The following is a 27,905-nucleotide window of genomic DNA, read 5'->3' on the forward strand; positions in this document are numbered from 1 at the left end:
AGCTCATGCCCCCGCCCACCGACATAAGGAAGCAGCTGATCTGCCTCTAGCTTTAATTGGTTTCCGTACGGTGAGGAGAGAAGACGGGACGCCAGTGACCTGTGTGTGTGGCCGGGGCATACTGCAATATGAACGGCTCCGGGCTCTTGGTCGCTGCTGTGCTGCTCGTGTGGGGCGGGAGAGGGGCCGACTGCTCAGGTAAACGGCGCGTTGTTATAGGGCTGGCTGGGGGTGAGACCATGACCGGGCGCTAACGGTCGGCTGCTGCGCGGCGTGCAAGGGCTCTCCTTACCGACCGTATTGCCGTGGTCTCTGGGCAGGAGGGTGAGAAACCGCATTACTTAGGGGCAGGGGTTCGGTGACGTCAGAATTTAAGAGCAAACCGTAATATTAGAGCCGGATGCCTGCAGCCGAGATGTGGCCTCCACCATCTAGTGAGAGCAGCACAAGGGAGGGCGTATAATATGCTGGGAGAGCGGCCACCATGTAAGGGGGCCCCTATAATATGCTGGGAGGGCGGCCACCATGTAAGGAGGCCCCTATAATATGCTGGGAGGGCGGCCACCATGTAAGGGAGGCCCTGTAATATGCTGGGAGAGCGGCCACCATGTAAGGGGGCCCCTGTAATATGCTGGGAGAGGGGCCACCATGTAAGGGAGGCCCTGTAATATGCTGGGAGAGTGCCCACCATGTAAGGGGGCCCCTATAATATGCTGGGAGAGCGCCCACCATGTAAGGGAGGCCCTGTAATATGCTGGGAGAGCGCCCACCATGTAAGGGAGGCCCTGTAATATGCTGGGAGAGCGCCCACCATGTAAGGGAGGCCCTGTAATATGCTGGGAGGGCGGCCACCATGTAAGGGAGGCCCTGTAATATGCTGGGAGAGCGCCCACCATGTAAGGGAGGCCCTGTAATATGCTGGGAGAGCGGCCACCATGTAAGGGAGCCCCTGTAATATGCTGGGAGAGCGGCCACCATGTAAGGGGGCCCCTATAATATGCTGGGAGAGCGGCCACCATGTAAGGGGGCCCCTATAATATGCTGGGAGAGCGGCCACCATGTAAGGGAGGCCCTGTAATATGCTGGGAGAACGGCCACCATGTAAGGGGGTCCCTGTAATATGCTGGGAGAGCAGCCACCATGTAGGGGGGCCCCTGTAATATGCTGGGAGAGCGGCCACCATGTAAGGGGGCCCCTGTAATATGCTGGGAGAGTGGCCACCATATAATATAACAGTGAGGGCAGCACTACATGTAAGGCAGGCCCTGTAATGCTGGAAGTACAGCACTACATATAAGAGAGGCCCAGTAATATGCTGGGAGTGCGGCCACCATACAATGATGTAACAGTGTGCCATATACTCTCAGCTTTTGACTCTTCCAACCTTGTTTGCAGGGTGTGCTGTCACCTTCTACAATGGGTTAGTAAGCTCTCTCAGCAAGGACATTGCTGTGTCTCCCAGGCTGCTTCCCTGCTACATTGCGTCACTTCTCAGGAGCTGCATCAGACTGGTTTCCAGGCTTTGTTACAGGATGTAGCTGTAGCAAACCTTCATTTGTAGGGTTTTTAGCCTGTGGATGGACACAATCTTACAGTAACGTGACAGAAGACCTCTTGGTGGTAAGGAGGGCTTGTATTGTGCAGCACGTTAGATGTAGTAAGCCCACCCTTATATTTTAGGCTTGGCTGCCCATACTGACAGGCATCATACCCTGCCATAGTCATAAAGGCATTGTGTTACCTATAGTTTCTTCATGAAAGAATGTATCTTTACCCAAGGGCCTGTGTACACAAATCAAGTACCCAAGGAAATCTGCATGTAAGGTAGCACGCTGCATGTTACATAGCTCACTGGTCAGCTGTGAATTGTAAAATATTAGAGAAGCCTTTTACCATTGAAAGCCTATTTGTTTGGTTGTTCAGTTCTTTAAACATTAGCTTATTTGGTATATCCTGTATATATTCTTTGCCTTTTTTGGCTTGTTTTATAGGGTGTAATGGGTGACCTGCTAATTCATCGGAACGAGGCTTGTAACTTATTGTGCATAGCATTATCATCTTAAGAGTAGCGTTAAGCCTGTCAAAATGTTCAGGTTTGGCAATGTTATCTGAGCCAGAACGGTCTGTGTTGGATTTTACACGGCTGCAGAAGTTGGATAACGCCCTAGGGCGGCCAGAAAAAACAGATACAGCCTGTAGCCATGTTTTCCTGGCAGCCCTAGGGCAGCATCAAACTTCTGTAGCCACAGGAAATCAAATGCAGAGTGTTCAAATAACCTTGCCAAACCTAAACACTTTGACAGATTCGCTCATCACTAAAAAGGAATGTTCTTAAAAACTATCAGTTCTTACATTACTAAGTTGTCTTGTATAATGGTGCCAGTTTTCCCATAGTGCCGTCCAGAGGAAGAACAGAAGATGCCGGGAGCTTGGAGTATGTCAGCAAAGCTTCATTCCCTCTTGCAATTTGTTTCATTGCAAAATTTGGCTTTTTCAAACCTTTCAAATATGTAATGTTTAGTGGGTTTCTGTAGATCTGCTGCTTGGACCAGTCTAAATCACATAAGAGCTTCCCTTGTTCTTAGGAAATGAAGTTTGGAGTACAGTAAGCCCATTGGCCTGTTAATAATCCTCTTTATAATTTGGCTGACCTGGGACACTGCATGTGATTTCAGTTTGGAGTGGCTTCAATCGCCTGCATTCTTCAGCACTAGCCTTGCTGCACCAATTATTAACCCCGTTGTTGATGAATGTGTACTTTATGTGGCTAGTCCAAACTGGTAAGCTGCCAGATTGTATTTTACCAGGGTCACCACTACAACAAACTCCAGCAGGTGGGGATTTGGTATTTCTCTCTGGGTTGTTAACTATGCAGCCAGTTTCAGATTTATTGCAGGCAATTTGCATTTTATTCAGCTTATAGAAGGGTAAATGTAGTAACAGCATGACCATAGCAAGGCAGCCATGAATAGATGAATTACACTCAAAAACTGATCTATCCACTACAATAATGGTGGCCATACGCCTTCATTGATTGAACAAAACTTGGCCCATGGCTGTTCCTTTCCCCTCACATAAACATGCATTCTAGAATTGACAGAGTGCTTGTGCTTGAAGGGCATGTGCACACTACAGAATACGCGCAGAGACTTCTCTGCACGTATTCTGTAGTGGCAGGGCTGTGGAGTCGGTAAGCCATAGCTCCGACTCCTGAATTTTATCAGGACCGACTCTGATTCCCGACTCCTGCTCCTTCATAAATGGCCAATCATATACCAGGGGAGTAATTTATCACACTGGCTCAGCAGCTTCTGCCTAATGTCCTACATGATCCTGGGGCGACTTCTGAGGGAATAAGGAAAGATATAAAGCAGCTTCTCCTGTGTGTGCAGTGGATGCAGCCAGTCTCCAGCCTCCATGTCCTGAACAACTCAGAATTAGACTAGATGGAGCAGGTGGTCTTTTCCTGCTGACAGTCTTCTATGTTTATAACTAAATATTCACTATACTTAAAGAAACACTGCTAACACTGCCAGATACCTGTTATACAGGTCAGCCATAGTGATATACAGGGGGTCACACATAGTAATATAGAGAAGGGTTACACATAGTGATATAGAGGTCACACAGTGATATAGAAGGTCACTGTGGGGGCACGCAATTGTATGCACACACACAGCCTGCTGCAGCCATAGCACACACACAGCCTGCTGTAGTCATAGCACACAGCCTACTAAAGCCATAGATCACTGAAGAAAAGCACACAATCTTCTCCCAGAGAGAACACCACACTGAATACAGAGGTTACAGCTACACTACTTATGTCTCCTCCTCCTCTATATTACACAGGATATCTTCATATTACACTGCTGCGCATAAACAGTCATCCAGCATCCAGGAAGAGAACAGCACAGATCTCCCCCCACACAATGGACTCTTCCAGCTCAGAAACAAACTGCCAAATGGTGACCGACAACTTTTTCCATGACCCCCCCCCCCCCCCCTAGTAATAGGGCCAGTGTCCTAGAATTTTGCTCGTAATATATATTCATGAGCAAAACTTGTAAAATTCATGTTAAAATTCAATTCTCCATTTTTTTAAGCTTTTTTTTAAAGCTGGAGTTGGTACATTTTTTTTTTCCCTGACTCCACAGCCCTGTGTAGTGGGAATAAATATATACTCTCACCGGCCACTTTATGAGGTACACTTGTCCAACTGCACGTTACCACTTAATTTCTAATCAGCCAATCACATGGCAGCAACTCAGTGCATTTAGGCATGTAATCATGGTCAAGACAAACTCCTGCAGTTCAAACAGAGCATCAGTATGGGGAAGAAAGGTGATTTGAGGCCTTTGAACGTGGCATGGTTGTTGGTGCCAGAAGGGCTGGTCTGAGTATTTCAGAAACTGCTGATCTACTGGGATTTTCACGCACAACCATCTCTAGGGTTTACAGAGAATGGTCCGAAAAAGAAAAAACATCCAGTGAGCGGCAGTTCTGTGGGCGGAAATGCCTTGTTGATGCCAGAGGTCAGAGAAGAATGGGCAGACTGGTTCGAGCTGATAGAAAGGCAACAGTGACTCAAATAGCCAACCGTTACAACCAAGGTAGGCAGAAGAGCATCTCTAAACGCACAGTACGTCGAACTTTGAGGCAGATGGGCTACAGCAGCAGAAGACCACACCGGGTGCCACTCCTTTCAGCTAAGAACAGGAAACTGATGCTACAATTTGCACAAGCTCATCGAAATTGGACAGTAGAAGATTGGAAAAACGTTGCCTGGTCTGATGAGTCTCGATTTCTACTGCGAAATTCGGATGGTAGGGTCAGAATTTGGCGTCAACAACATGAAAGCATGGATCCATCCTGCCTTGTATCAATGGTTCAGGCTGGTGGTGTCATGGTGTGGGGAATATTTTCTTGGCACTCTTTGGGCCCCTTGGTACCAATTGAGCATCGTTGCAACGCCACAGCCTACCTGAGTATTGTTGCTGACCATGTCCATCCCTTTATGACCACAATGGACCCAACATCTGATGGCTACTTTCAGCAGGATAATGCGCCATGTCATAAAGCTAGAATCATCTGAGACTGGTTTCTTGAACATGACAATGAGTTCACTGTACTCAAATGGCCTCCACAGTCACCAGATCTCAATCCAATAGAGCATCTTTGGGATGTGGTGGAACGGGAGATTCGCATCATGGATGTGCAGCCGACAAATCTGCGGCAACTGTGTGATGCCATCATGTCAATATGGACCAAAATCTCTGAGGAATGCTTCCAGCACCTTGTTGTATCTATGCCACGAAGAATTGAGGCAGTTCTGAAGGCAAAAGGGGGTCCAACCCGTTACTAGCATGGTGTACCTAATAAAGTGGCCGGTGAGTGTGTGTGTGTATATATATAATTATATTTTAAACTTCTTCTCCATTTCAAGCTGCTGGCAAAATTCAGCAAATCATATCATCATATGTACAATTGACAGAAATGGATTAATGGCTGACTTACATTTTGTATAGCCAGCTTAAAAGAATATTTCTATTATAGCTTATCAGCTGCTCACTACTTGGACCACAACTGATCCAAAAAAGGGGATGCAGTTGTCCTGCAGTGAATGGATGCAGCCTGTGCTATATCCATTCTCTATGGGGCCGACAAATGACTGCTGAATGTGGAACCATTTGGCAGCCCTATAGAAAATGATTCTTGGTGATATTAATGGTGGCCGTGCAGGTCCACTGAGTGCTATTTTTGCAGGCAATTTTTATCACCATTCTCTGGATTGGTGGTGGTCCTGGTGGTTGAACCCCCAGAGATCAGTTTTTTTTTTTTTTATCCCCTATATTTTGGGAATTTTCATTATATTCATTAAGGTTATCGGTGACGCAGGAACGATCTTACCTGTTCTGCTTCCTGGTGCTTTTACACTCTGCTCGTCTCGGAAATATACCTTCTGAGAAGGGGTGGTGTGTGTCACAATTTCTAGTAGCGGACCAATGCCTCCTCAACAATGGTTACTGTCCCCCCCCCCCCGTAACATATAAGATGATCCTACAGTAATTACAGCATTCGCCAGACATTTATTTAATGTATGTGTATGGTGACTGCTGGACAACTTTAGTGACAGCTTATATCTCATACACAAGGATCTGCCATTGAAATTCCCCATGTCTGACAGGTCTTTCCTAGACATTAGAGGAGGGAATCTCAATCACATTTCGGTTCATCTCGGAGGTGGTGAGAGGGGTGATACAGAGGTCTGAATGCCTAACATGAGGGATCCACCTCCTGGAAATTTTCAGGCTGCCACAATGGAGAGTTTTGGTCTTGCAACCTGCATGGCCATAGCCCTAAGTGTTTTATTGCCTTCCTCTGGATATTGCAGTCAATAGTTTTAAACACTTAAAGCACTTTTATGCTCAAGTTTTCCTACTGAGTGATAGAAACAAATATGGTTAGTGTCCAGCCTATTGATGACAGAAAGATATTAACAGTATGTGTGACATGACATTATCAATACAAAGTCTTGTAAACCAAAACTTGTTGGATCCCCGATTTAAGATGCCAAACCAAGGGCTTGTCATATCCAGTATTTGTCTGCATGTCAGCTAAGGTACTGGTCAATGGGCAATTTGGTGGCTTCAATGAAAGGACTTATGGGCCATTTACACAGAAAGATTTATCTGTCACTGATTTGAAGCCAAAGCCAGAAACAGTCTATAAACAGAGATCAGGCCATAAAGGAAAGCCTGATATTTCTTCTTTTAAAATTCATTTCTGGCTTTGGCTTCAAATCTTTGGCAGATAATCTGTCAGATAATCTTTCTGTGTAAATGGACCCATATGGGGCTAGTGAACGATTAACTGATGCCAGTGGAAATGAGCTTAAAGGTCATTCGAGCTGTAACACATAATAGAGGTTACATGGTCTGTCAGGTCTTGCTGTGACTTGTGACCAGGAGCTATAAATCAGTAAACTTGTTTGTCAGCTGTAATGTGGGTAGGAAGGCTCTGGTGCTGGTGGTGGGCTCTGCAAAATATGGTTGCATTTTGGCTTAATTTCCCTAAGGATTTTGGGGCTGGTCCTTTTTCAAAGGCTAATAGCTGGTATAAATACAGATGTTGGATTAAATTGCTTGCTTGCAATGTCTGCCTGTTTGATCTGCAGAGATTGTTTTCTGTTGATGGGACTGAATCTTTTATTAAGCACTAAGTTGCTGGGTATTGTTACATGTGACTTGCTTTGGATATGCCCTGTGCATAAACCTTCACTGCCTTGCCTATGTGGCCTTAAAAAGGTAACCAGCAGGTTTAACATAGTAAAAGCCCTGCCATCGGTCTGCTAGTAAGCATGTCCTTTGTTGCCCAAAGCACCCAATTACAGCTCTGCAATAAAAAATACAATATGTATGTGTTCTGTCCTGACAGCTTGCTATGGGCAACAAAGGACATTGTCCTTGCAAGACTGCTTGATCCCCCTAGGCCTTTAGAAATGGTTGTACATTGAGCTTACAGGGGATACCCCTTGTGTGGGCAGGTATGTCTGGTGTGTTACAAACACGAGGCCATTCTAGGTAAGATAATGTGCTAGGGGCTTGACTTGGATTTGTTTCTTTCTGGCAGCTTTGTGTCTATTTGTAATAGTTGTTCCTTTGTTTGAGGCTGTTCAGGTTTACATTATATACCTGACAGACTTCTGCCTAATGTATTGACCCCCTCCCTCTTATGACCTTTAGAACCTGTTTGTCATTTACATAAGTGACATCACTCTTCCAGCCTTTATCCTAAATGACCTTGAATGTATTACCCTGAATATGGAAGTCAGCATAGGGTTTGGATATATTACACTTGAAGGAAAGGCCTCCACTTGTACATAGAAATCTGCTTTGTTACTGAAGGCCGTGCTCTGCTCCCTGTAACTGCACATGTACAGATTAGCTTGCTGGGTAGTGGCTGCTCAGTGCAGGGTGAAGGTGACTTTGAGATGGTTATACTGGTGAGTCATATGACTCTGCATTGCCTTGTCATTGGATGGTGCTCTCAGCAGTCTGTACTATGTAAAAGGTGCAAGCTGCTATTACATTCCTTGGGTAGAAGGAGTGAGACAAGTGAGAGTTGTTTTTTTTTCTTTGCTGTTCCTGCTCTTGTGAAAAATCTTTGCTTCCAATTGAACTTTTGACCCTAATATGTTGCTCAGAAAAGTGCCATTAACCCAGTGTAGATTTACAACCCAGCCATCCTTTGTGCTACCCTGCATTGTCATTTTTTTGCCCTGCTAGAGGGCCTGCAGAGTTCCTAAATAACTGAGACCAGGCAGATGTCAGTTGGCATTTTGAAATCTCGCGTCTATATTCACATGGTTTATTTTATAGTGGGCACTTGTATGCCTGCTTCTGAGCTCTCCATTAACAAGCCCCTGATAGGGAACTGCTTCCAGTCATTAATTTACACATAGCAGCTATTCATACATGCCCATTATTTAGATGAAGAGACTTGCTTTGTTTAAAGATCAGTCCACATTACATGATTGTGTTAATGATTATCTCTGAGGCCACAGTGAACCCTCACAAGCCCTTTTGGTCACACAAATTGTGGTACCTTGCTGCCGCCACAGGGGCCCGGTATGAAGATTAGCGGGAGGTACAGAGGTCAGACCCAACACGACCACCTACTTTCCCCTATCCTGTGGATAGAGGAAGTGATTTGTTCCTGGACAACCTCTTTTTAATATAAGGTTTTCAGGGAAACAGGATATTGATATACCAGTCAGTTTGGCCCAGTTTTCTAGTGCTGATTGGCAGTTGTGATGGAGCCTCTGTGTGGTTCTGATTCAAGGCTGCATTTACACGTCTGCAAATTTTGCAGACTTATGGACGATGAATGCCTTTCCTGGATGGTTTCCCTGCCCGACATGATGTATCAATACCATTCCAGTAGCGGGAAAATGTTTGTAGTGACAGAGCTGCTGTGATTACAGTGCTGCATAGATTCAAATAGTTTCCCTGCTGACATGATATGGATACATCGTGCCAGGCGGGAAAACCCTCCAGTACAGACATTCGTTGTCCATAGGTCTGCAAAATTTGGACGTGTGACTGCAGTCTAAGGCGGCATTTACACGTCCCATAATTTTGGTTGCCATTAAAGTTAATGCAGCCCTTTACATGATCTGTGCTGTGATCCGCACTGCAAAAAAATAGGACCTGTCCTAGTGCAGATCGCAACACAAATCACTCCCTACCGCCCGGCAGCAGCGATGTGATCCTGTCATTGCATCTACTACTCGCCTTCTACCCCGTACAGGCAGGCTACACATGCTCACCGGAAGTGGCCTGGACTACACTGCCCTCTCTTCCCGACAGCATAGTCCAGGCCACTTCCAGTGAGCATGTGTAGCCGACCTGCACGGGGGTAAAGGTGAGTAGTAGATGCGATGACAGGAGCGCACATCATGTGCTCCTGTCAGCTCTGCTGCCTAGGGTGTGGGCCTCTGCCTAGAGTATCTGTGCCACAATCCTCCTCCAGATTATGTGAATGCAGCCTAATGCTTTTGATATTTTGGACTGGGACTCTCTGCTGTAAGCATATTTGTCATATAAAAATGGACATAAAGGTGTTTATCTGCAGGGATCTGAGAGTTCAAACATCGTCCAATCAGGAGAATAAGCGGGGAGAAAAGCGAGCTGTAACGTTTGTGAGCAGCACAGTCCCATAGATTTGCATGATCAATCTTCCTGGAATTATCAGTGTTATAGTGGCCCCAGCTAACATTCTTACAATAATTGTAGGCTGCATCTATCCACAAATGAAGGTTTGCATTGGACACATGTCCTTATGATGATGGCAAAAGGTGATAACTTTTTAATCTGGGTACAGCCTTTAAAAGTGGTACTCTAAAGGAGGAAAATCAGCTGGTGGCACAGTATGCCTTGCATGAAGTGCTGTATTCTCACTGTCTAACATGGTGCTTGCTGATGCCATTTAAAACTGTCCACACCACAAGGAGTTTGCTCTAAGGCTTTGCTGCTGCTCTGGACAGTTTCTTACACAGACAGAGGTGGCAGCAGGGAGCACCGTGTTTTACGTTGACCAGTTTTAAGATATATATATTTTTTTCCCTCGAGTACATCTTTCAGTTGGACACCTACCCTTATATAGTCAGGTAATACTGTGCTGTCCCTTGTCTCAGTGGTGTTCAGTATTCTTTTTTGGAGCACCGGTATCTTTGTGGGGTCAGGGTTGTGATCTGTTTAGTGTACCTGACAAAGGTCAACAGCTGATTGCTTGTCTACATAACTTAGTAAAATGTCAGCCAGACAGTAGTAAAGGGCAGCTGCATCTGTTACACTGTATATTTAGTTCTACACCAAATTGCATGTTTCCCGCTTAGGTGTGCCGTCACTTGGGCATTTACTTCAATGGGGAATGCCTAAGGCAGCATGAAAATGGCGCTAAAAGGGACATGTTAGTTAAAGCTTGAAGAAAAAACAACAACTTTGTAAGCTTTCCCCAAGCGATTTGTACATGTATGGAGGGGGTGGGGGGGTGGGGGGTTACTAAGCAATACAGTAAGGACTTTCTGTTACCTATATAAACTAATTATAACTGCTTTCACATCATGAGCTCTGGTAAGGCTTGGTGGCTCACACTGCATTTTTGCAGTCCTTTTAATGTATTTTCTCTTAATCTCTTACTTTCAACGTACAAAAAACCATGGTGTACCACACTTGTGAACACTAAATATGTATACATATATATTTTCCCATAAAATGGATACCCTAAATGAACTGTAAAAACAGTGTGAATCCAGCATAAAACAAGACATTCCTACTGTAAGACTACTTAAATTCTCCTCCATGATTATACTAACTAGGGCTGATTGATGGTGAAGAAAATGTGCTCTCCTGCCTTGAGCAGTGAGCACACTGCCGGCACCATTCTGCCCCAGCTTGGGGGACTACAGTCTATGCTGCAAAGCCTTCTGCCACTCACCCACCACTATCTGCAGACAGCCTCCTGCCTCTCTCCCTGCTGCAGGGAACAACGGCACAGGCCTGCCTGGGAAAACCAGTGCGTCACTGCGGGGATGGAATGGAGGAGAGGACCTGGCACAGGCTTTATAGATAGAGGGGACTTGTTTCCTTTTGTCATATACTGCAGCAAACATACAGGGTTTTTCCTAGGTTTTGCAAACCATTGCACCGCAGTTCTCTTGCACATTAAAAGTGCTGTTAGTCACCGACTCCATGTAGAACAAAAGCGCTACATTTGAGTGCTTTGATACATGAGTTTGTGTAGGTCTGGCTTGTACACTGTTCTTTATGACAAAACAAATGACTGGCGAAAAATGGATCCTGTGACCAAGGAAAATATACTGTAGCTTTGTGGTTACCAACAAATGATTGCTTCTGCTAGAGAAATAACAGCTGTATGCACTAGTTACAGCAGGCCTGTGGAGGTCTATACACAGTACCAGGGCATATTATATACAGACTCTATAAACTGGAAGTGCAGTGTCTGTATATACTGTGGCAGTCTCCTCCGTGTACACTGTGTCATTAAAGTTCCACGGAAACGCAAACATTTTTCCTGCCACCGGTGGGACAGCAATTCAGTCTGTAGGTCGACAAAATATACAGACATGTAAATGCAGCCTAACACTTCGTAGCTACGTTTTTGAGCCAAAAATGTGATAATGTTGGTTTTATTTGTTGGTCAGCCTAATTTTTTAACATACTGACATATGGAGAACAAACTTGCATGTAGCAAATAACAAAAGGGTCTTACAAGCTTGGTAGTTGCCCATGCACAGTAAAGGGCCATTCCCTACCCTTTAATCAAGGGGTATCAAGTGGATTGTGGAGACAACCACAATTGGAGAAAAACTGTCTCCTGAATGTGCATGGCAGGTCTTCACTCTGGTGGCAGAGTTATTGACTGACTGAAATGTTACTGTATTGATTTCAGAACTCTCCACCATACAATTGTTCGTTCAACCATTCACCTACTTTAGCTTTAAGGCCCTACTACACAGAACGATTATTGGCCGATATCGGCAGTTACTGCTAATAGTTTGTGTAATAGAAGGCAACAGTCAGCCGACATGAATGATGTCGGCTGATCGTTGCAGTCGTTTGTCTTTTTAACATGTTGAAAGACAAATGACTCATATGGCAACAATCTGCTGCAGTCGCTCCGTGGAAAAGGTGCGGCGGCAGCAGACCTCCGCTATCCCCTATGGGCTGCCCGGACGATTTAGCGATCACCCAGGCAGCCTCCCAGCGGAACCCCCTGTACTTACATGCTTGCTTCCAACATGTGCAACAGCGGTGTCGGTGAGTGGGGAATGAGGAGCAAAGGTGCGCTGACAGACTGTAATAGGGCCTTTACTCCTACTTCCAAATGTTGCTATGCACACAAGGTTTCAGCAGTCTGGGTGGATTTCTTGTCAATCTCTTGTTTTGTTCTGATTGTAATCTAATCAGTTAATTGTGCCTTGTCCTATTTAGTGGCTTGTAGCCTAATTAGCTAATGGAGAGCATGTGCTCATTAACTACTTGGGCCCAGTAAATGTCATGATAGTTTTGTTGAGGGGCTGCTAATAAGGTATACTGTTCTCATTTTAGGAGAGGCCAAAGACTGAGCCAGATTTAAAGTGACACTGTCACCTGCTTTTTGCTTTCTGACTTCTGTACATAGGTGTAAAAGGTAAGTTTTGCAGTTGTCATACCTTATTTTATATCGTACTTCATGGTGCTTGTTCAAGTAAAAAGTGATCTTTTAATAACTGTAGATTGTGCTAAGTGGGTGGGGCTTAGTACTGCCCCCAGCGGCACCATTGGCCCAGCCCCTCCATGACATCATAGGCACATAGCGCCCCCTCCCCCCCTTGTCGGCCTTTGGAGCAGGCTGGCCTAAAGGTCTAGGCCCCACTCCCTCTAGATCGACCCATACCAATGGGTGTCAAGGGGGTGGGGTGTCAAGGGGGTGGGGCCTATGTGTTGACATCATGGATGGGCGGGGCCGACAGTGACACTATTGCCGGGAGGCCCCTCACTTCTGCAGTTGATAAGATTACTTTTTACTTCAACAAAAACCATGACCTATAATATAAAACAAGGTATGAAAACTGCTAAATTTACCTTTTACACCTGTGTAGAGGAGTCAGAATGCAGAAAGGGGTGATAGTGTCACTTTAAGACTTGCATGTTTGTGTTTGTTTTTTTGTTTTTTTTAACCTTTCACTCATACCCCACAGCTGGGTTCATAAAGTCTCCACTGTCAGAGGTCAGACTTACTGGAGAATCAGTAGAGCTACACTGTGAGGCCATTGGACGGCCGATGCCAGAGATCCAGTGGTGGTTTGAGTCAGACTATAGTACTGAAGGCTTCCTTCAGCTGTGGGATGGAGCACGTGAAGAACGTGTACAGATGAATGGAACATATGTGCACCATGCTGCAAGTACACTCTATCTCTTCAACCTCACCCCAGAAGATTCTGGAACTTATGAATGCCGCGCCAGCAACGATCCAGATCGTAATCATTTGACAAAGAGTCCTCGCATCAAGTGGATTCGTTCACAGGCCAATGTTATTGTCTTAGACCGTGAGTGAGAGACCAGATCCTGAAGAACCTCTGTGGTATCCTGAAGACCCACTCCCTTGTAGCCAAATTCTTCCACTTATTGTTGTAGTCCTGACTTAGCTGACTCCTTGAAAATGCTTTGTTTCCCTAATGTTGGCTTTGATCCTTGGCTCCGAGGCACCATTCTCACAATGTGACGTTCTTCCCATCTTATTCCTGTCAGGATTTACCGCTACTGCTCAGTTGGATATCCTTAGCTGGACCTTACTCCCTTCCCCTTTCACCTCTGTTTGTTTGATATGCCCAGATAATGTTTGTGTACTGTTCAGATACATTGCAAGCCAGTTTGGTGGGTATGGTAAATTAAGAAAACTTATCCAGATCATTCTGTTCTATAGAATGTTGTTTTTGCTGTTCATAAGCTCACTATTAAAAGCACTGCTGTCTTCCTAACCTCTGCATACAGCCTTCACAAATTATGACTTTCCTTTGTTTTGTGGATAATCCTAGCTGCTCCCCCATGTAGTGAAACCTTACCGGGCCATATACCTGACCTTCAGTGCCACAAACCCTTCTGTCTAAAAGAATGATCGATGTTATCCTTGTTTCAGAACACACTGCTCCCAATCTACATTCAAATACTTTATCCTGCATCCTTCCATTCCTCACAGCTCCTACAAGTGGTGTTTTTAATGCTATAGCAAATGAACAAAATACTGCAGTGCTTTCAAGTGAGACTCTTAAGGAGGCTCAGGTAGACTTAACACTGCATTCTTGTGTACATGTAGTAGTATGTTCATCATAAATTGTCACTGTCGTTATAACATTCAAAATCTAAATCAACAGTAGTGGTGAAATAAAGCAAGTTGCAGTTATATTTATTTATTTTTTTTATGCTTTAAAATAAAGCTATACTTTTATCCAGGTCCAGTCTTTTTAAGGCAACTTTTTAGTCTTGTGATGGTTGAAATAAAGACACCAAACACATTAAGTCCTGGGCAGTACTGAGTGTCACTGCTCAACGTGTCCATCAATCACATGACTGCCTTCTGAATGTGCAGATGTACAGGATTTCCTTTGTTTAGTCTCTTTGAAAAAGTGTAAACGCAGGAAGTACCATGTTTACCATGATATAAAATAAGATAAAAAAAACTAAATTGCAAACTTTCTTTAGTTCACATCTGGTTTTAGGTTTTGAAAGTTATGACAATGACTCTTTAAATTCCAATATATCTTTTAGCAATTAAATATTGAATGTCAATAAAACTTAAATGAAAAGCAATCTACACTTTCTGCAATATTAAGACATGCCACATTTCTAACTTGTGTATCTTATACCACAGATCCACGTATCCTGACAAGCTCCCCAGATGCACCCGGCGGAGAGATACTAACGTGTAATTTGACAGATTCTTCCTTTCAAATTTCTGGTCACCAGTGGTATAAGGGGCATAAGCTTGTTCATGAAGACAAAGAGGATGGTCAAGTTACAACATATAAGTAAGTAGAGTGACTTATCAGCATTTACCAAGATTCTTTACAGCAAGACCCATGGAAACAAAATATAAGGGGTGTTGGGGGTGGGGGGGGGGTGGGATGGCTGTAGCGGAGCACTGAACATCAGCTATGGGAATGGTGTTAGGTCTTATCTATTGGTGTCGCTTTACTGTAATGTAATCCTGTCTCTGAAAGACACAGCTGACGTCATCTGTACTGAACTGGAAATGTCAGAATATTAGGTTTAGTGAAAAAAATAAAAACTCTGGTATTTTAGGGTTATTTTCTAATAACTTAATGCTAATGCATAACCGAGTACTTACAATGTGCGCTATACCGAGTACTTACAATGTGCGTTCTTCACATTTAGAGGTACCATACTCGTGCAACAGAAATTTTTTTTTTTTCCCTTTATGGCCGGGTTTAGACTACAGGATTCGTGCGGATATAATCTGGCGGATTCCGTTGCTCATATGCGCTCACGCCCGCGCGCCTTTACGCTGGCTCCATAGACACCATTCTATTGTGGCCGATTCCTCTAGCCGCCGAAAGAATTGACATGTCAATTCTTTAGGAGGAGTGCGGAATCTGCCCGTGCATAGAATGGTGTCTGTGGCTCGTGGCGGAGAGGCGAATGGCCATGAGCGCGTACAGGCAACTGCATCCGCCAGATTATATCAGCACGAATTCCATAGTCTGAACCCGCCTTATCCCAGTAAGGGAGTACTATATTAGAACTTTTTTTATAGTTAATAATGTATTAGCATACTCCTGTATGCTAATACATTCTTTGTGGCACAGCAAACAGCCCTAAGGTCCGTTCTAGGTTCCAAGGGCTGACTGGAGAATTTTTCTTGTTTGATCAGGTCAATGGGAAACCACGTGACCGATTTAGAGCAAGAAATTCCCTTTTAATCATGCTGTGGACCACAGTGTTAAACAGGTAGGATAAAAGGTTCCTCCGCTCCTGCTCAATCCTTCCAAGTATGCATATGACAACTCTGGCTATTGTAGTGCAGGAGCAGCCCCCTCCCTTCTACTGCACTGACTCCAAAAGATATTACTGCTGACTGAGGACCTGCACAAACCCAGTATTAAGGCAGTGGGTGGTCATAAAGTTAAATGTTTAATAATAATTTGAATTATGAATAATATAAACACTTCTGATAACTCATTCCCTTTAGCAGCCTCATAATAGCAGTCCACATAGTGTTTTATCTGCTCTGCCACAGCCCCCCTCCCCCGCATATTAGTGTCTATTGTATTCAGTATGGTCTAGGTGGTTTATAAAGGTCCCTCTTCCACTGCCATTAAAAGCTGATTTTGTAATGGAAGCTTTTGAGAGGGTTGAAGGGGAAAAGAGGGTTGACAGTTCTGAAAGAAGCCTCAACATTAGACTTTTACAGGCAGTAGCCTGGTTACCGAACAGTATGTCATGACTTTTAGGAATTAGAGTAGTGCTCCTGAGGACAGATTTTCTGGAGCATTCAGAACTTTCCTGCAGTTTTTAAATTTCATAAGTGAACCTGAAAGGGTCTTAAAGTGTGTGTGTGTGTGTGTGTGTGCTGTACTTAATTGAGGATTGTAAGAGGAAGGCATTGGTGTCTTTGTATCTGTGCATTCAGTGGCTGCCTGCATTAACATCAATGTCTGACTGAGGTGGTGGCACTTCACTCTCTCGGGAGCAGACGTGCAATTGAACCATTCATGTTCTCTAGAGGGATTAACTGCATTAGAATTCCTTTCTGTGACCTGAATTCCTGTCTGTCCTGTGTAAAGCGAGTAAAACAATCTGCTTGTTTGTCTTCTACTCCGTTGCAAATTATGGATGTAGTAATGAACATTGCCTTGCAGTTTTAATAATTGATGCCATATTCTGTGTCTTCAGCATTACAGAGGTAAACGTCGAGAGCTCTGGACAATATACTTGCAAGTTCCTATCTGTTCCTGACCTTATGGGAATGATCAATGTAACAGGTAGTGTGTGTGTGTGTGTGTGTGTGTGTGTGTGTGTGTGTAATATATGTGTATATATGTATGTCACAAGTTTTTCTTTCTTGCAAACCACCTTGCTGGTGGTGTGTTGGAAGCAGCAAATATGGGCAAGAATAAGGGCCCTATTAAACAAAGCAACAATTGGCCAAATGGGCCAATTTGGCAGATAATCGCTTTGTATAAGTAGACGACGATCAGCCGATGACAACGATGGGCTGATCTTGTCTTTTGGTCCTGACCTAAACTATGTGTAATAGGGATGCATGGCTGACAGCATATCACTCCTTGGTCCTGGTGGTGGTCTGCCCTCTGCTTCCCAGAGCTGCAGCTTTAGGGCGGATCTCTGAACTGACAGGCGCTCAGCCAATCACAGGCCTCGTTAGTCCGAATCAGTTATTTGCCTGAGCGGCCTGTCAGTTCAGAGATCCACCATGAAGCTGCAGTGGCTGCTCCGGGAACCATGAAGAGATATGTATACAGTTTAAGGGCAAGGTCTGGCGCTCTTACAGAAGGCATCGTGCCCTGTAATAGGACCCTAAGGATCCTTGTAACTGACAAGGGCCAGATGACCATGACTAGGTCAGTCAATCTCCAAACCCCAGGGCTTGTGGGATCCTAGTATGTAGTGGTTAGTACATACCAAAATTATTTCAAGAAGCTAGTGAAGAGTCATGGACAACCAGTGCTTTAGTGATGCATGTAATTAACAAGGACTAGCCTATCTGGCATATTAACCCACCAATAAAAAGGTGTAGCTGTTCCCTCATCTACCATAAGTCATTCTCTGTCTAGGGTAGTGCACATTCTATTAGATGTCTGAATTTTTTATTTTTTAGTAGGTTCTAAAATGCGGGAATAAATGTCCACACACAATAATTGAATAAAGTTTACTTAAGTAATAAAAGCAAGACAAAGCAAATACAAACCTATATTAGCTATCCCAGGTGATGGCCTCGCCCATTCTTCTGGGCACCTGGGAGAGATGACTACACACCGTTGTCTTCTGCTGTTCCACCAAAATGCCCCCCCTGCTTGTGTGCATAAGCTTTTATATTCCCCTGAGTGTCATGCATCTATACACTAAGGACAGCCAAAACCCCAGCAAGATCCTTAGCCCCCTGTACTTTGCACAAACCTAGATCAGCGTCATGTTTTCATTGGTGGATGATGTGCAGACTCTCAAACTGTCATAAAATATCTAGTTTGCAGGTAGCTAAGATAAGGAGTCTCCAACATTAGGCCAATGACAATAGTGAATTGAATGTATTCACACTTAATCCAGGATGACTGTCTCAAGGTTCTATATCCTATACTATATATTACACTACACTGTATGCTACACTATACTTGGAGATTTACTGTGCTAACTAATTTAATCAATATATACGCGAGCACACTCTTATGATCGTTCTCACTTTCTTTTCTATGTTTTGTGGGAGGCTCTTAATACTTTGTATTTAAGCTTTAAGATTTTATTTTTGATTTCTAGTTTTAAAGGACAAGTCCAGTGAAAATTTTTATTAAAGTATTGTATTGCCCCTCAAAAGTTATACAAATCCCCAATATACACTTATTACAGTAAATGCTTATAAAGTGCTTTTTCCCAACACTTACTACTGCATCAAGGCTTCACTTCCTAGATAAAATGGTGATGTCACGACCAGACTCCCACAGCTGTGCAGGCTGTGGCTACTGGAGAGAGGATGATAGGGAGACACTGGGGGACACAGGACACTGAGCATCCCTTTGCCATCCTCTCCAGCAACCACAGCCCGCACAGCTCTGAGAGTCTGGTCGTGACATCACCATTTTATCCAGGAAGTGAAGCTTTGATGCAGGGGAAAAAAGCACTTTATAAGCATTTCCTGTATTAGGTGTATAACGCTGATTTGTATAACTTTTGAGGGGCAATACAATTTAAAAAAAATTTGCCGGACTTCTCCTTTAAGGCTCTAAAAATTATTTAAAGGGGTTGTCCAGCGTGGGGGCTATTTTCTCATATGGCCGGGGAGGAGGTGGCTGAAAGAAAAGACGTCCACTCACCTCCCCGGTTCCAGCGGCGGGTCCCGGTTCCCGGCCCCTTCCGGGTGTCTGACGCGGGCCCGAGACGTGACTTCTCAGGTCTGCTCAGCCACTCAGTGAAGGAGGTGGGACCCGCCGCTGGAACTGGGGAGGTGAGTGGACGTCATTTCTTTCAGCCACCTCCTCCCCGGCCATATGAAAAAGTAGCCCCCACGCTGGACAACCCCTTTAATTGGTAGCAAACTCCATATACTGCAGATAGTTGCCTGACTGGTCCATATGCAGTGGAGCAATATTAGGATATGAACAGATGTTGTCTCTTTGAAGATCTGTTTTAGGGTGCGTTCACACGTACGGGATCTGCAGCAGATTTGATGGCGCAGATTTGAAGCTGCAGATTCAAAGCAAATAAGTTCTAGGCCATCAGATCTGCTGTGAACTGTGTTCTGGAAACTGTTTGGCTAGTGAGTGGAGGACTTGTATTAATGCAATTTTTTTTGTTAGTAGTCTTAGTCTACGCATTTCAACCCTCCTTGTTTTCTTTAGTCCCACCCCATGTTATGGCTTATAAGAAAACTGAGCATGGAAATGAAGGGGACACTGGCGTTTTGACATGTAAAAGCAACTCCTACCCTCTTGTGGAACAGTGGATGTGGTACAAGTCATCTGATGATGGTCACAAGGTTTGGGAATGTTTATCTTAAAACGTTTAATGTGGATATGATATGTACCATATTTTTCAGACAAACTTTTTAACAAAAAAACTTGCCTAAAGTGCCTACTTGATGTCATGATCATGTGACCAGTCTTACAAAGGACAGAGGTGTACACCATAGCAGTGTTTGCACAAAGCTGTGTGTATCTCAGCACAGTATATTTAATGTGGCAGGAGTGCTCTGATGCAGCGATAATGCCTTACAGATGGCTTGCAAAAAAGAATCCTTTTATAAAATGGTAGTTTTTATTTCAGAATTCATAGAATGTCCATACATAAAGATTTTTAAATCAATGTTTTTTTTATATATAATGGCAAGCCCTCTATACAAATGAAGCACTTTCTGCCATTTAAGTGATTGGAGCCACCTACCAGGGAGGTTTTTAATTAGTTTTCCTTTTTTACTTGTATAAGCCAGGCTTTCTTAATGGAGTATTTAAAGTATTACTCTATACTACAAACTATTACTACAAAGACAAAGGTTGAGGCTAATATACTGTCTTGACAATCCTTCCTTACATTTGATATATGGGGTGGACTGAGGCATAGTCTGCTGCATACACAGTGCTTGCTGCCTGTGTATCATAGTGGACACCTGCTGGCAGCAGCCAGGATGAGAATTGAGTGGCATCCTAGGTGTTTTTTAGATAGGCCCTTTTGGTCTCTGAGGGTATACACCAATAGAGTAGTCAGATTGCAATATGTCATAAAAATGGGGAGCCTCTTTTCTGATTGAATGGAGTGGCAACATGCATGGCTGCTGCTCTATAGAACTAAGTCCCTTTGAGACTCTGATCTTCGGCCACAAACTGGTGCAGGTCGGTGAGATCGACCCTAGTTTGCAGTGCCTTTGATGGCACAACTAACCTAGCTTCTTGGCCATGCGAACGTTCCTTGTATAGTTTCTGCAGTCATTTAAAGTGACTGTACCACCAGGCCCAGGCTGAAGTACTGGTGGCGTGCCGACCCACCCTTAGTGGGAAGAAACCCCAGCCCCTCCATGACGTGACACTATTAGAATCAATGGAACCCTATCATAGAGGGGCTAGGGTTTCCTTCCACTAAGGGTGGGTCGGCTCACCTCCAGTGCTTTAGCCTGGGCCTGGTGGTACAGTCACTTTAAATCTCACTGTTTACAGGGAGATGTGTGGCCAATAACGATAGATTTTAAAGCCAGCACAGAAGATCCAGCACAGCCGAGGATGGGGCCTTTTCCCGCTCCTCAGCTGATCGCTGTCACGCTTACACAGGCTGATTAGTATCTAGCAACACTCCTTGCCGATAGTCTGCCTGTGTAAAAGGGCCTTAAGGGTATGTTCACACTAAGAAATCCTCAGGGAATTAGTTAAAAAAATTTATTTATTTTTTTTTTGTAAAGGGGGAGTGCGGCGCTAAGAAATTATTCACAAAAGGACACATTACAAAGTTATACAACTTTGTAATGTATGTTATGTCTGTGAATCGCCTCCTTCCCCGTGTCCCACCACCCCCGCACGTGTACCCGGAAGTGTGGTGCATTATACATACCTGATCCGTGTCGCGCCCGTCCGCCATCTTGTGCCAATGATGTCATCGCCGGCCGAACCGCTCCGACCGTCCCTAGTGCCGGCCGCCCTCTGCAGCGTCATCAGATGCTCAGCCGCGACTGGCTGAGCACAGTTAGGCTCACTCAATCGCGGCTGAGCAGCTGATGACGCTGCAGAGGGCGGCTGGCACTAGGGACGGTCGGAGCGGTTCGGCCATCCGTCCGAAGATGACATCATTGGCACAAGATGGCGGACGGGCGCAACACTGATCAGGTATGTATAATGCACCACACTTCCGGGTACATGTGCGGGGGTGGTGAGAAACGGGAAGGAGGCGATTCAGATATAACATACATTTTTTTTTTTTTTTTTTTTTTCCCTCTTTCTGTCCAGGGGGAGTGGGGGGGGGGGTTGTTTGGGGGGGGGGGGTGGTTTATGTATTAAAACATTTGTTATGCGCAGGAGATTTTATCTATGTTGTTTGAGTAGGCAGCTATGTTTTGCTGAAATGTTATGTATTGGGTATAATCATGGAAACTTTTCATAAATAAATATAAATTTAAAAAAAAAAAAAAAAAATGATCTAAATAGATGTATCCTTTGATGAACTTATGCAAAGAGAGTTTCTTGTGGCATATGTCTGTCAGAATAGCTTCTGGATATTGTTTCTTGGCATTACTGAAAAGCGTAATCTACCTCTAGATTTCATATTAAGGCATACAATTACTGACAAGCAACTTTTTTGAATATATAATTCAGCGCACAATTCTAAAAGAAGTAAAAAAAAAAATAAAAAAAAAATATCAGATGCAGTGTGAATACTAAGCCTTTTGATGCTGCGGAGTGAAGTCTCTTCCTGCACTGAGAAGGTCAAGAGTTTTAGGGGGAGGCACCTTGATATACTTTACTATATATAATATATTATATTATATTATTATATAAAGGTGTTAGTGCTGGGACTTCTACAGTGCTCATGTTATCAGAGCCATCAGGACAGCTGTATACACAGCCGCACACCTGCCCCAATTGTTAACCCTCCGACTGTTGAGATCAAACCTTGTAGCCTTGATCTCCAACCCCATCGCTATTGAGACAGACTTGGACTGGAAAGGTCCCTAGAGCTGCCACTTGTAAAAACCTGCTAATACATTACAGTGAAATACTGCAAATATACTGTATGGCCGTATATTGTGATAAAGCAATATAGGGAATAAAAAAAAGGAAAAAAAAGAGAAAAAGACCACCTGGTCCATCTAATCTGCACTTTTAGTATTTCCCATTGTATTATCTGAGGATAGATATATGTTTATCCCAAGCAGTTTACATTCAGTTATTATAGATTTACCAACCACATCTACTGGAAGTTTGTTCCAAGCATCTACTACTCTTTCAGTAAAGTAATATTTTCTCAGGTTGCTTTTGATCTTTCCCCCAACTAATCTCTCACTGTGTCCTCTTGTTCTTATCTAAAGTATTATTTAAATAAATGTAATACAAAATAAAATAATGTTCTCTTTTTATAAAATAAATTTAAAGGGCAAAAAAAAAAAAAAAAAGATATAACATACATTACAAAGTTTTATAACTCTGTAATGTGTGTTTTGTGAATAGTTTCTTAGTGCTGCACTACCCCTTTTTAAGTAAATTTTTTTTTGCTTGAAATTCCTTGCCTATTCAGCTTTGACAGAATTTTAGTGGAATTGAAGCCCCATTGACTTCTATAGGATTCCTCTAGCAGAATCTGCCCTGAGAATTGACATGTCAATTCTTGAGTCAGAACGTGGATCCACAGTGGAATTTTCCTGGCGGAAATTCTGCTGTTCGCAAATGAGCCAAAAGCCCATTATGCACAATGGAAAATAGAAATGTTCATATTTTTTTTTACAGACGGAACTTCAATTGATTCCATCTGCGTTTTGATGTGGAATCCACTTGAAATTCCGTGTCTCCTCCCATTCACTCACTGCAGGACACTGAGCACGTAGGGATTCCGTGGTGGAAAGCTCCGCTGCGGAATTGCGGTGCTTTTGCTCAGTGTGAACTGGGCCTTAAGGTGACAGTACAGCACTATATCTTCAGAAATCCCATAGTTGAGTGTAATGGCAGCTGAGCTTCCTTTACTCCGGGGATTTTCTTTTTGATCTGCCACTTAATGTTCTCTGTAGGGTTATGCCCTAATGTAGTCAAAAGGTATAAAATACCTCAAATGATTTATTGAGTATGAGAATGTAAATTAATTAATTTTTTTTTTTTTTTTGCTCCAAACTGCACTCATACCACGTAGTAGTTTTTCAGGGCATGTTTGATTTCCTAATAGTGGTTTCAAAGAAGTAAATGTTGCCGTACTCCGGTTATTTTCAAATGTGGATCATAGTCTAGTTGCTTCTCCTGCTGAGCTTAGAAGTTTCCCCACCTAGGCACACCATGAGCTGAGGAAAGTGACCCCGCCCTCTTGTTCTCTGTTCTGGACATAGTGTCTGCTGCCTCCCTGCATAAGATAACAAACACTGCTTTGTTCTGGAAATAATAAATCCTCCAGCAGCAAAACAATTCTTGTCTAACAAAGGAATCTAGTCCAGATAACTTAAGTTCCAGTACAAAAATATTGTTACTTTAACAGTTGAACTTGTAGGCATCTTGACCTGGGTTCAGTTTATTCCAGTTTAGTCTGTCTGATACAAAATAAATCACTATTATGGAGAGTTGCCTGCATATCTGTGGGATGTATGGTTTCTGTCTACATTTAGACTTTTATGTTTTGCTCTTTTCTCCCTAGGCTATAGTGAATGGCTCAGAGGACCGCTATTTCATTAAGTCCTCTGGAAATAAGACAGAGCTTCGCATCCACCAACTAGACATTGAAAAAGATCAGGGTGAATACATATGCAATGGATCCAATGTGCTGGGTGACACAGGGTCCACTGTTACCCTTCGAGTGCGTAGCCGTCTTGCTGCACTCTGGCCTTTCCTTGGCATTGTAGCAGAGGTTCTGATTCTGGTCACAATTATCTTTATTTACGAGAAGAGGAGAAAGCCTGATGAGGCACCTGAAGGTAAGATGATCTGCAAGTACTAGTTTTTTGGATAATGACTGTGTGAAGTTACTTTTTATGGCTTCACAAACTCTTATTTAAAAGAATGAAGAGTGCACATTCACATTTGTAGGTGCCTATAAACCCTAAAATCCATGTATGTAAAGTTGAAAGTACTTGAGACTGCCACAGACTGAGGTTTATACTGCATCCATATAGCTTTATTTGTTCTTTTTCCTCCCCTTATTGAGCAACAGGAAGGGAAAACTCATTTGGTAAGAATGAATGTAATTTAATCTGCTTGCATCTAGCACAATAGTGAATAGGTGAGGCAATACATGATCAGTTTCTGCCCTGCTTTATTGATCACTGCCAGCATGGAGACAACTGCTGTATTCAGACTTGAAATAACTTGTTTTATCTTCCCACAGATGAAGATGGTGGATCTGCACCTTTGTAAGTAAAACTTTTATATGTATAATTCATGTTTTGTGTATTTAAAGGAATTGTGAATAGAATTGGTAGAGGGAAGGTCATTACATGTAAGCCTGTGTTTCCACATTTGTAGAGAAGGTAGGGAAAACACAGTTTAAGGGTACATTTACACTTACTGGATCCGCAGCGTATTTTCCGCAGCGGATGCGCAGCAGATTTCATTTAAAAAACTGAACACCATCAAATCTGCTGCGAATCCTGTAGGTGTGAACGCACCCTAAAAACTCATTCATGAAACAAGCATTTTAGTCAACACAGCACATGAACACTCCTTGGGACATTTCCCCTTTTTGTGGGTGGTAGTGCCAATAGTCCGGGTGGGTCACTACTCCACTCTGGACCACCGTGACAACAGCCCAAGGGACCCTGCAATAACCTGTGAGGTCACTGTCCACAGGGGATCAAGGTGTAACCGGCCCTTTTAAAATAAAAGCAGATGTGCCACCATACCTGTGTGCCCAACCGACACTTGCGTCACAACGTAACATCCTAGGGTCCGGTTACGTCTTGGCCAACCACCATAGAGTTGGCGTCACACTTCACCACCTAGCAAGTGACCGGCCATACCTCCACCATACCACCGTGGGGGCACACCACAGTGGGGACCGGACAGATTCTCATTAATCAATTAAGAAGGCTTATATTTGTGATTATAATCAATCTTGCAGCTATGTCTGTGAGATGTGCATATTTCTTTCTTGTTGGTGGTTAGTAAATCTAACCAGATGTTCTCTAGACATTTGTATGATATAGCTTTGACAAGATATTTCTTGACGATTACTTTTCTACTGTTGCACAGTTTAACATATAAATTTTTGGTTTTTTTATCTTAATTTCTTTTACTATTGCTTTTTTAGGAAAAGCAATGCTGGCACAAACCATGAGAATGTGCGGCAGAGAAATTCAAGCTGAGCCATAGGTAAGTGTGCAGTGTATTTGAACTTTAGGGGAAGCTATTAGTAACTTTAAAGGGGAACTCCAGGCAAACCTAAAATTCCAATGCTTGCATGGGATTGGGGCAACATAATGAATCTATACTTGCCAGTCCATGTGCCCCCGCAGTTTCTCCATTCTTCCTGCGTCACGTCCCAGTGGGGGAAGTACCCGCTCAGCCAGTCTGTCAGTGCAGCAGTGTTCTGCCCCAGTCACTGGCTGAACAGACATTTCTCTGCTGGGATGTGATGCTGCAGGAGACTGGCAGTGATCCATGAACGGTGTCACTACACTATGGGGGCATAGGAATGGTTAAATATAGATTCTCTAGTGTTCCACTGGCCCTGAGTTTTTTTTTATTTATTTTTTTTTAAATACTCGGGTTGAGCAGAAATCTTTTGTGACATTTTGGGTGTGCTCTAACCACTGCACATACTGTCACCTTAGGAATACTGTAGGGTAGCATGTGCATTGGTATCTCCTGTTAGCTGCTAGGTCTGTGCTGTAAGTATGAAATCATAGGTGCATAACTGTCTGGTATTTTTTTTTTTTTTTTTTTTACACACCTGGTGCTTGGTCTAGAGGTGATTATTTGTTGTGTGGGATGTGTGTTCTTGTTCCATAGAAAACAAAATTTTGCAAACAAGAAATGTATCCTGCTCTGATTTCTACTGTCTATTTAACCTTGGGGGAAGGGGGAGAGGGGTTGCTTGATGGTTTCTGGGTAGGAAGCAGATGATAGGACTTTTGTTCCCTGTAAAAGGAAACAAAATCTTCCTTTCACATTTTTAAGCTAGCTCTTGCACAAACCCAGTACATTGCAAATAGATGGTAAATGTAGGATTTTACAAAGTGTTTATATTGGCATTTCAGCAAAGTGCTAAATACATGGCACTCTCAAACCAGCCCAGACCCTGTAATACCATCTATAGGGGGCTGTTTAGCTGTATAAAATAGTTGAGACCACACAGTGAGAGCCCTCATAAGGTGGCCACCCCAGTATAGAGAGATCCCTATATGTAATATAAAGAGTCAATACCACCTGATCCCTATATGTAATATAAAGAGTCAATACCACCTGGACTATCTTTAGATATGAGATGCATACATGTTTCCAGTATGGGAAATGTGTAGAGACTTAAGTGTTTGTTTAAATGGCCCAGTTCACACATCCTTACATGTTATAAGGCTGTGATCCACGCTGGGAAATGGGGGTCCTAGTACAGACCTGCAATTGCAGCAAGGATCACTATTCTCTAGGTCAGTGCAATGTGGACAGATAGATCTCTGTAGTGCTGTCCATGGCGACTGACAGCTTGTGGGACATGTAAATGTAGGGCTGCACAAGGCTATGAGCACGCCCAAGGTTTAGCCCTACTTGCAGGCGTAGCACAATGTGAGTGGTGCATGCCACCTTTTTTGTTTCTTTGAATCCCTATGTCATCCTTGGACGACAATCAAGGTTTATAACTGTGTCCAGAGTCTGCTTTTATTTGGTTAATAGTAAACAAGTGTAAGTTAATGACATGTATTGTTGTTCCTTGCAGATGAATGAAAGATTCATTATGGAAGAAACATTGAACAAGTTCTGGTGTTTTGCACTCAGAGTTCAAGAATTCCCTGCCTCCCTTCATATTCTAAATGGCAACACCCAATCCTAATAGATTTTTTTTCTCCTTCATGTAAAACACAGATTTTTTTTTTATTTGCTTGAAACAGAAACGAGGACCTTTGCTGGATGTCAATGTTCTGCTGACAGGAGCTGCTTTTTTTTTTTTTTTTTTTTTTTGTCTTGCAGCAGCTGCCAAATGTTTGTTGGCACCTGGTATTTAGATTCAGTAGTAGCCTTATAAATTCAGTTGTATTTTCTTTAATCCTGAACTATTTCCTTCTGTGTATTTTTTGTGTGTTTTAAACTGTTGGCATGTACATGCAGTGCAGGACAACATTCATTTTAGTTTTCATTTATATGTAAAGGGATAATGCAGAACTCTTTATCCTGTGGCCCACAATCTAATGTATCTGTTTTTAAAAGTTTGACACTGGATTGTAAATTTGTGTCTAAAGAGAAACCACACCAATAAAGTCCCACCTCTTTA

General features: G+C 43.3%; 1 protein-coding gene across 2 annotated transcripts; it reads left to right on the forward strand.

Moving 5' to 3' along the window:
* On the forward strand, positions 1–27,905 carry BSG (basigin (Ok blood group)). 2 transcript variants are annotated; one of them, XM_069962377.1, is made up of 8 exons: positions 1–198; positions 14,935–15,091; positions 16,977–17,065; positions 19,652–19,788; positions 24,123–24,399; positions 24,810–24,834; positions 25,731–25,792; positions 27,354–27,905. In XM_069962377.1, exons 1-7 carry the CDS (start codon positions 129–131, stop codon positions 25,783–25,785), a joined length of 810 nt encoding a protein of 269 aa, XP_069818478.1. In that variant the 5' UTR covers positions 1–128; the 3' UTR covers positions 25,786–25,792; positions 27,354–27,905. The 2 variants fall into 2 exon arrangements, with proteins under 2 accessions (XP_069818478.1, XP_069818477.1); XM_069962376.1 differs by lacking the exon at positions 1–198 and adding an exon at positions 13,198–13,612.

This window comes from Dendropsophus ebraccatus, chromosome 3 (assembly GCF_027789765.1).
Source record: "Dendropsophus ebraccatus isolate aDenEbr1 chromosome 3, aDenEbr1.pat, whole genome shotgun sequence".
Lineage (NCBI taxonomy): Eukaryota > Metazoa > Chordata > Amphibia > Anura > Hylidae > Dendropsophus > Dendropsophus ebraccatus.

Excerpts from the sequence above, each read along its gene's own strand:
- BSG (XM_069962376.1), top strand. The coding sequence starts at position 13,213 with ATGTTTGTGTTTGTTTTTTTGTTTTTTTTAACCTTTCACTCATACCCC. Across the intron at positions 24,400-24,809 it reads GCCTGATGAGGCACCTGAAG|ATGAAGATGGTGGATCTGCA; the intron begins GTAAGATGATCT and ends ATCTTCCCACAG. Across the intron at positions 24,835-25,730 it reads GATGGTGGATCTGCACCTTT|GAAAAGCAATGCTGGCACAA; the intron begins GTAAGTAAAACT and ends TTGCTTTTTTAG.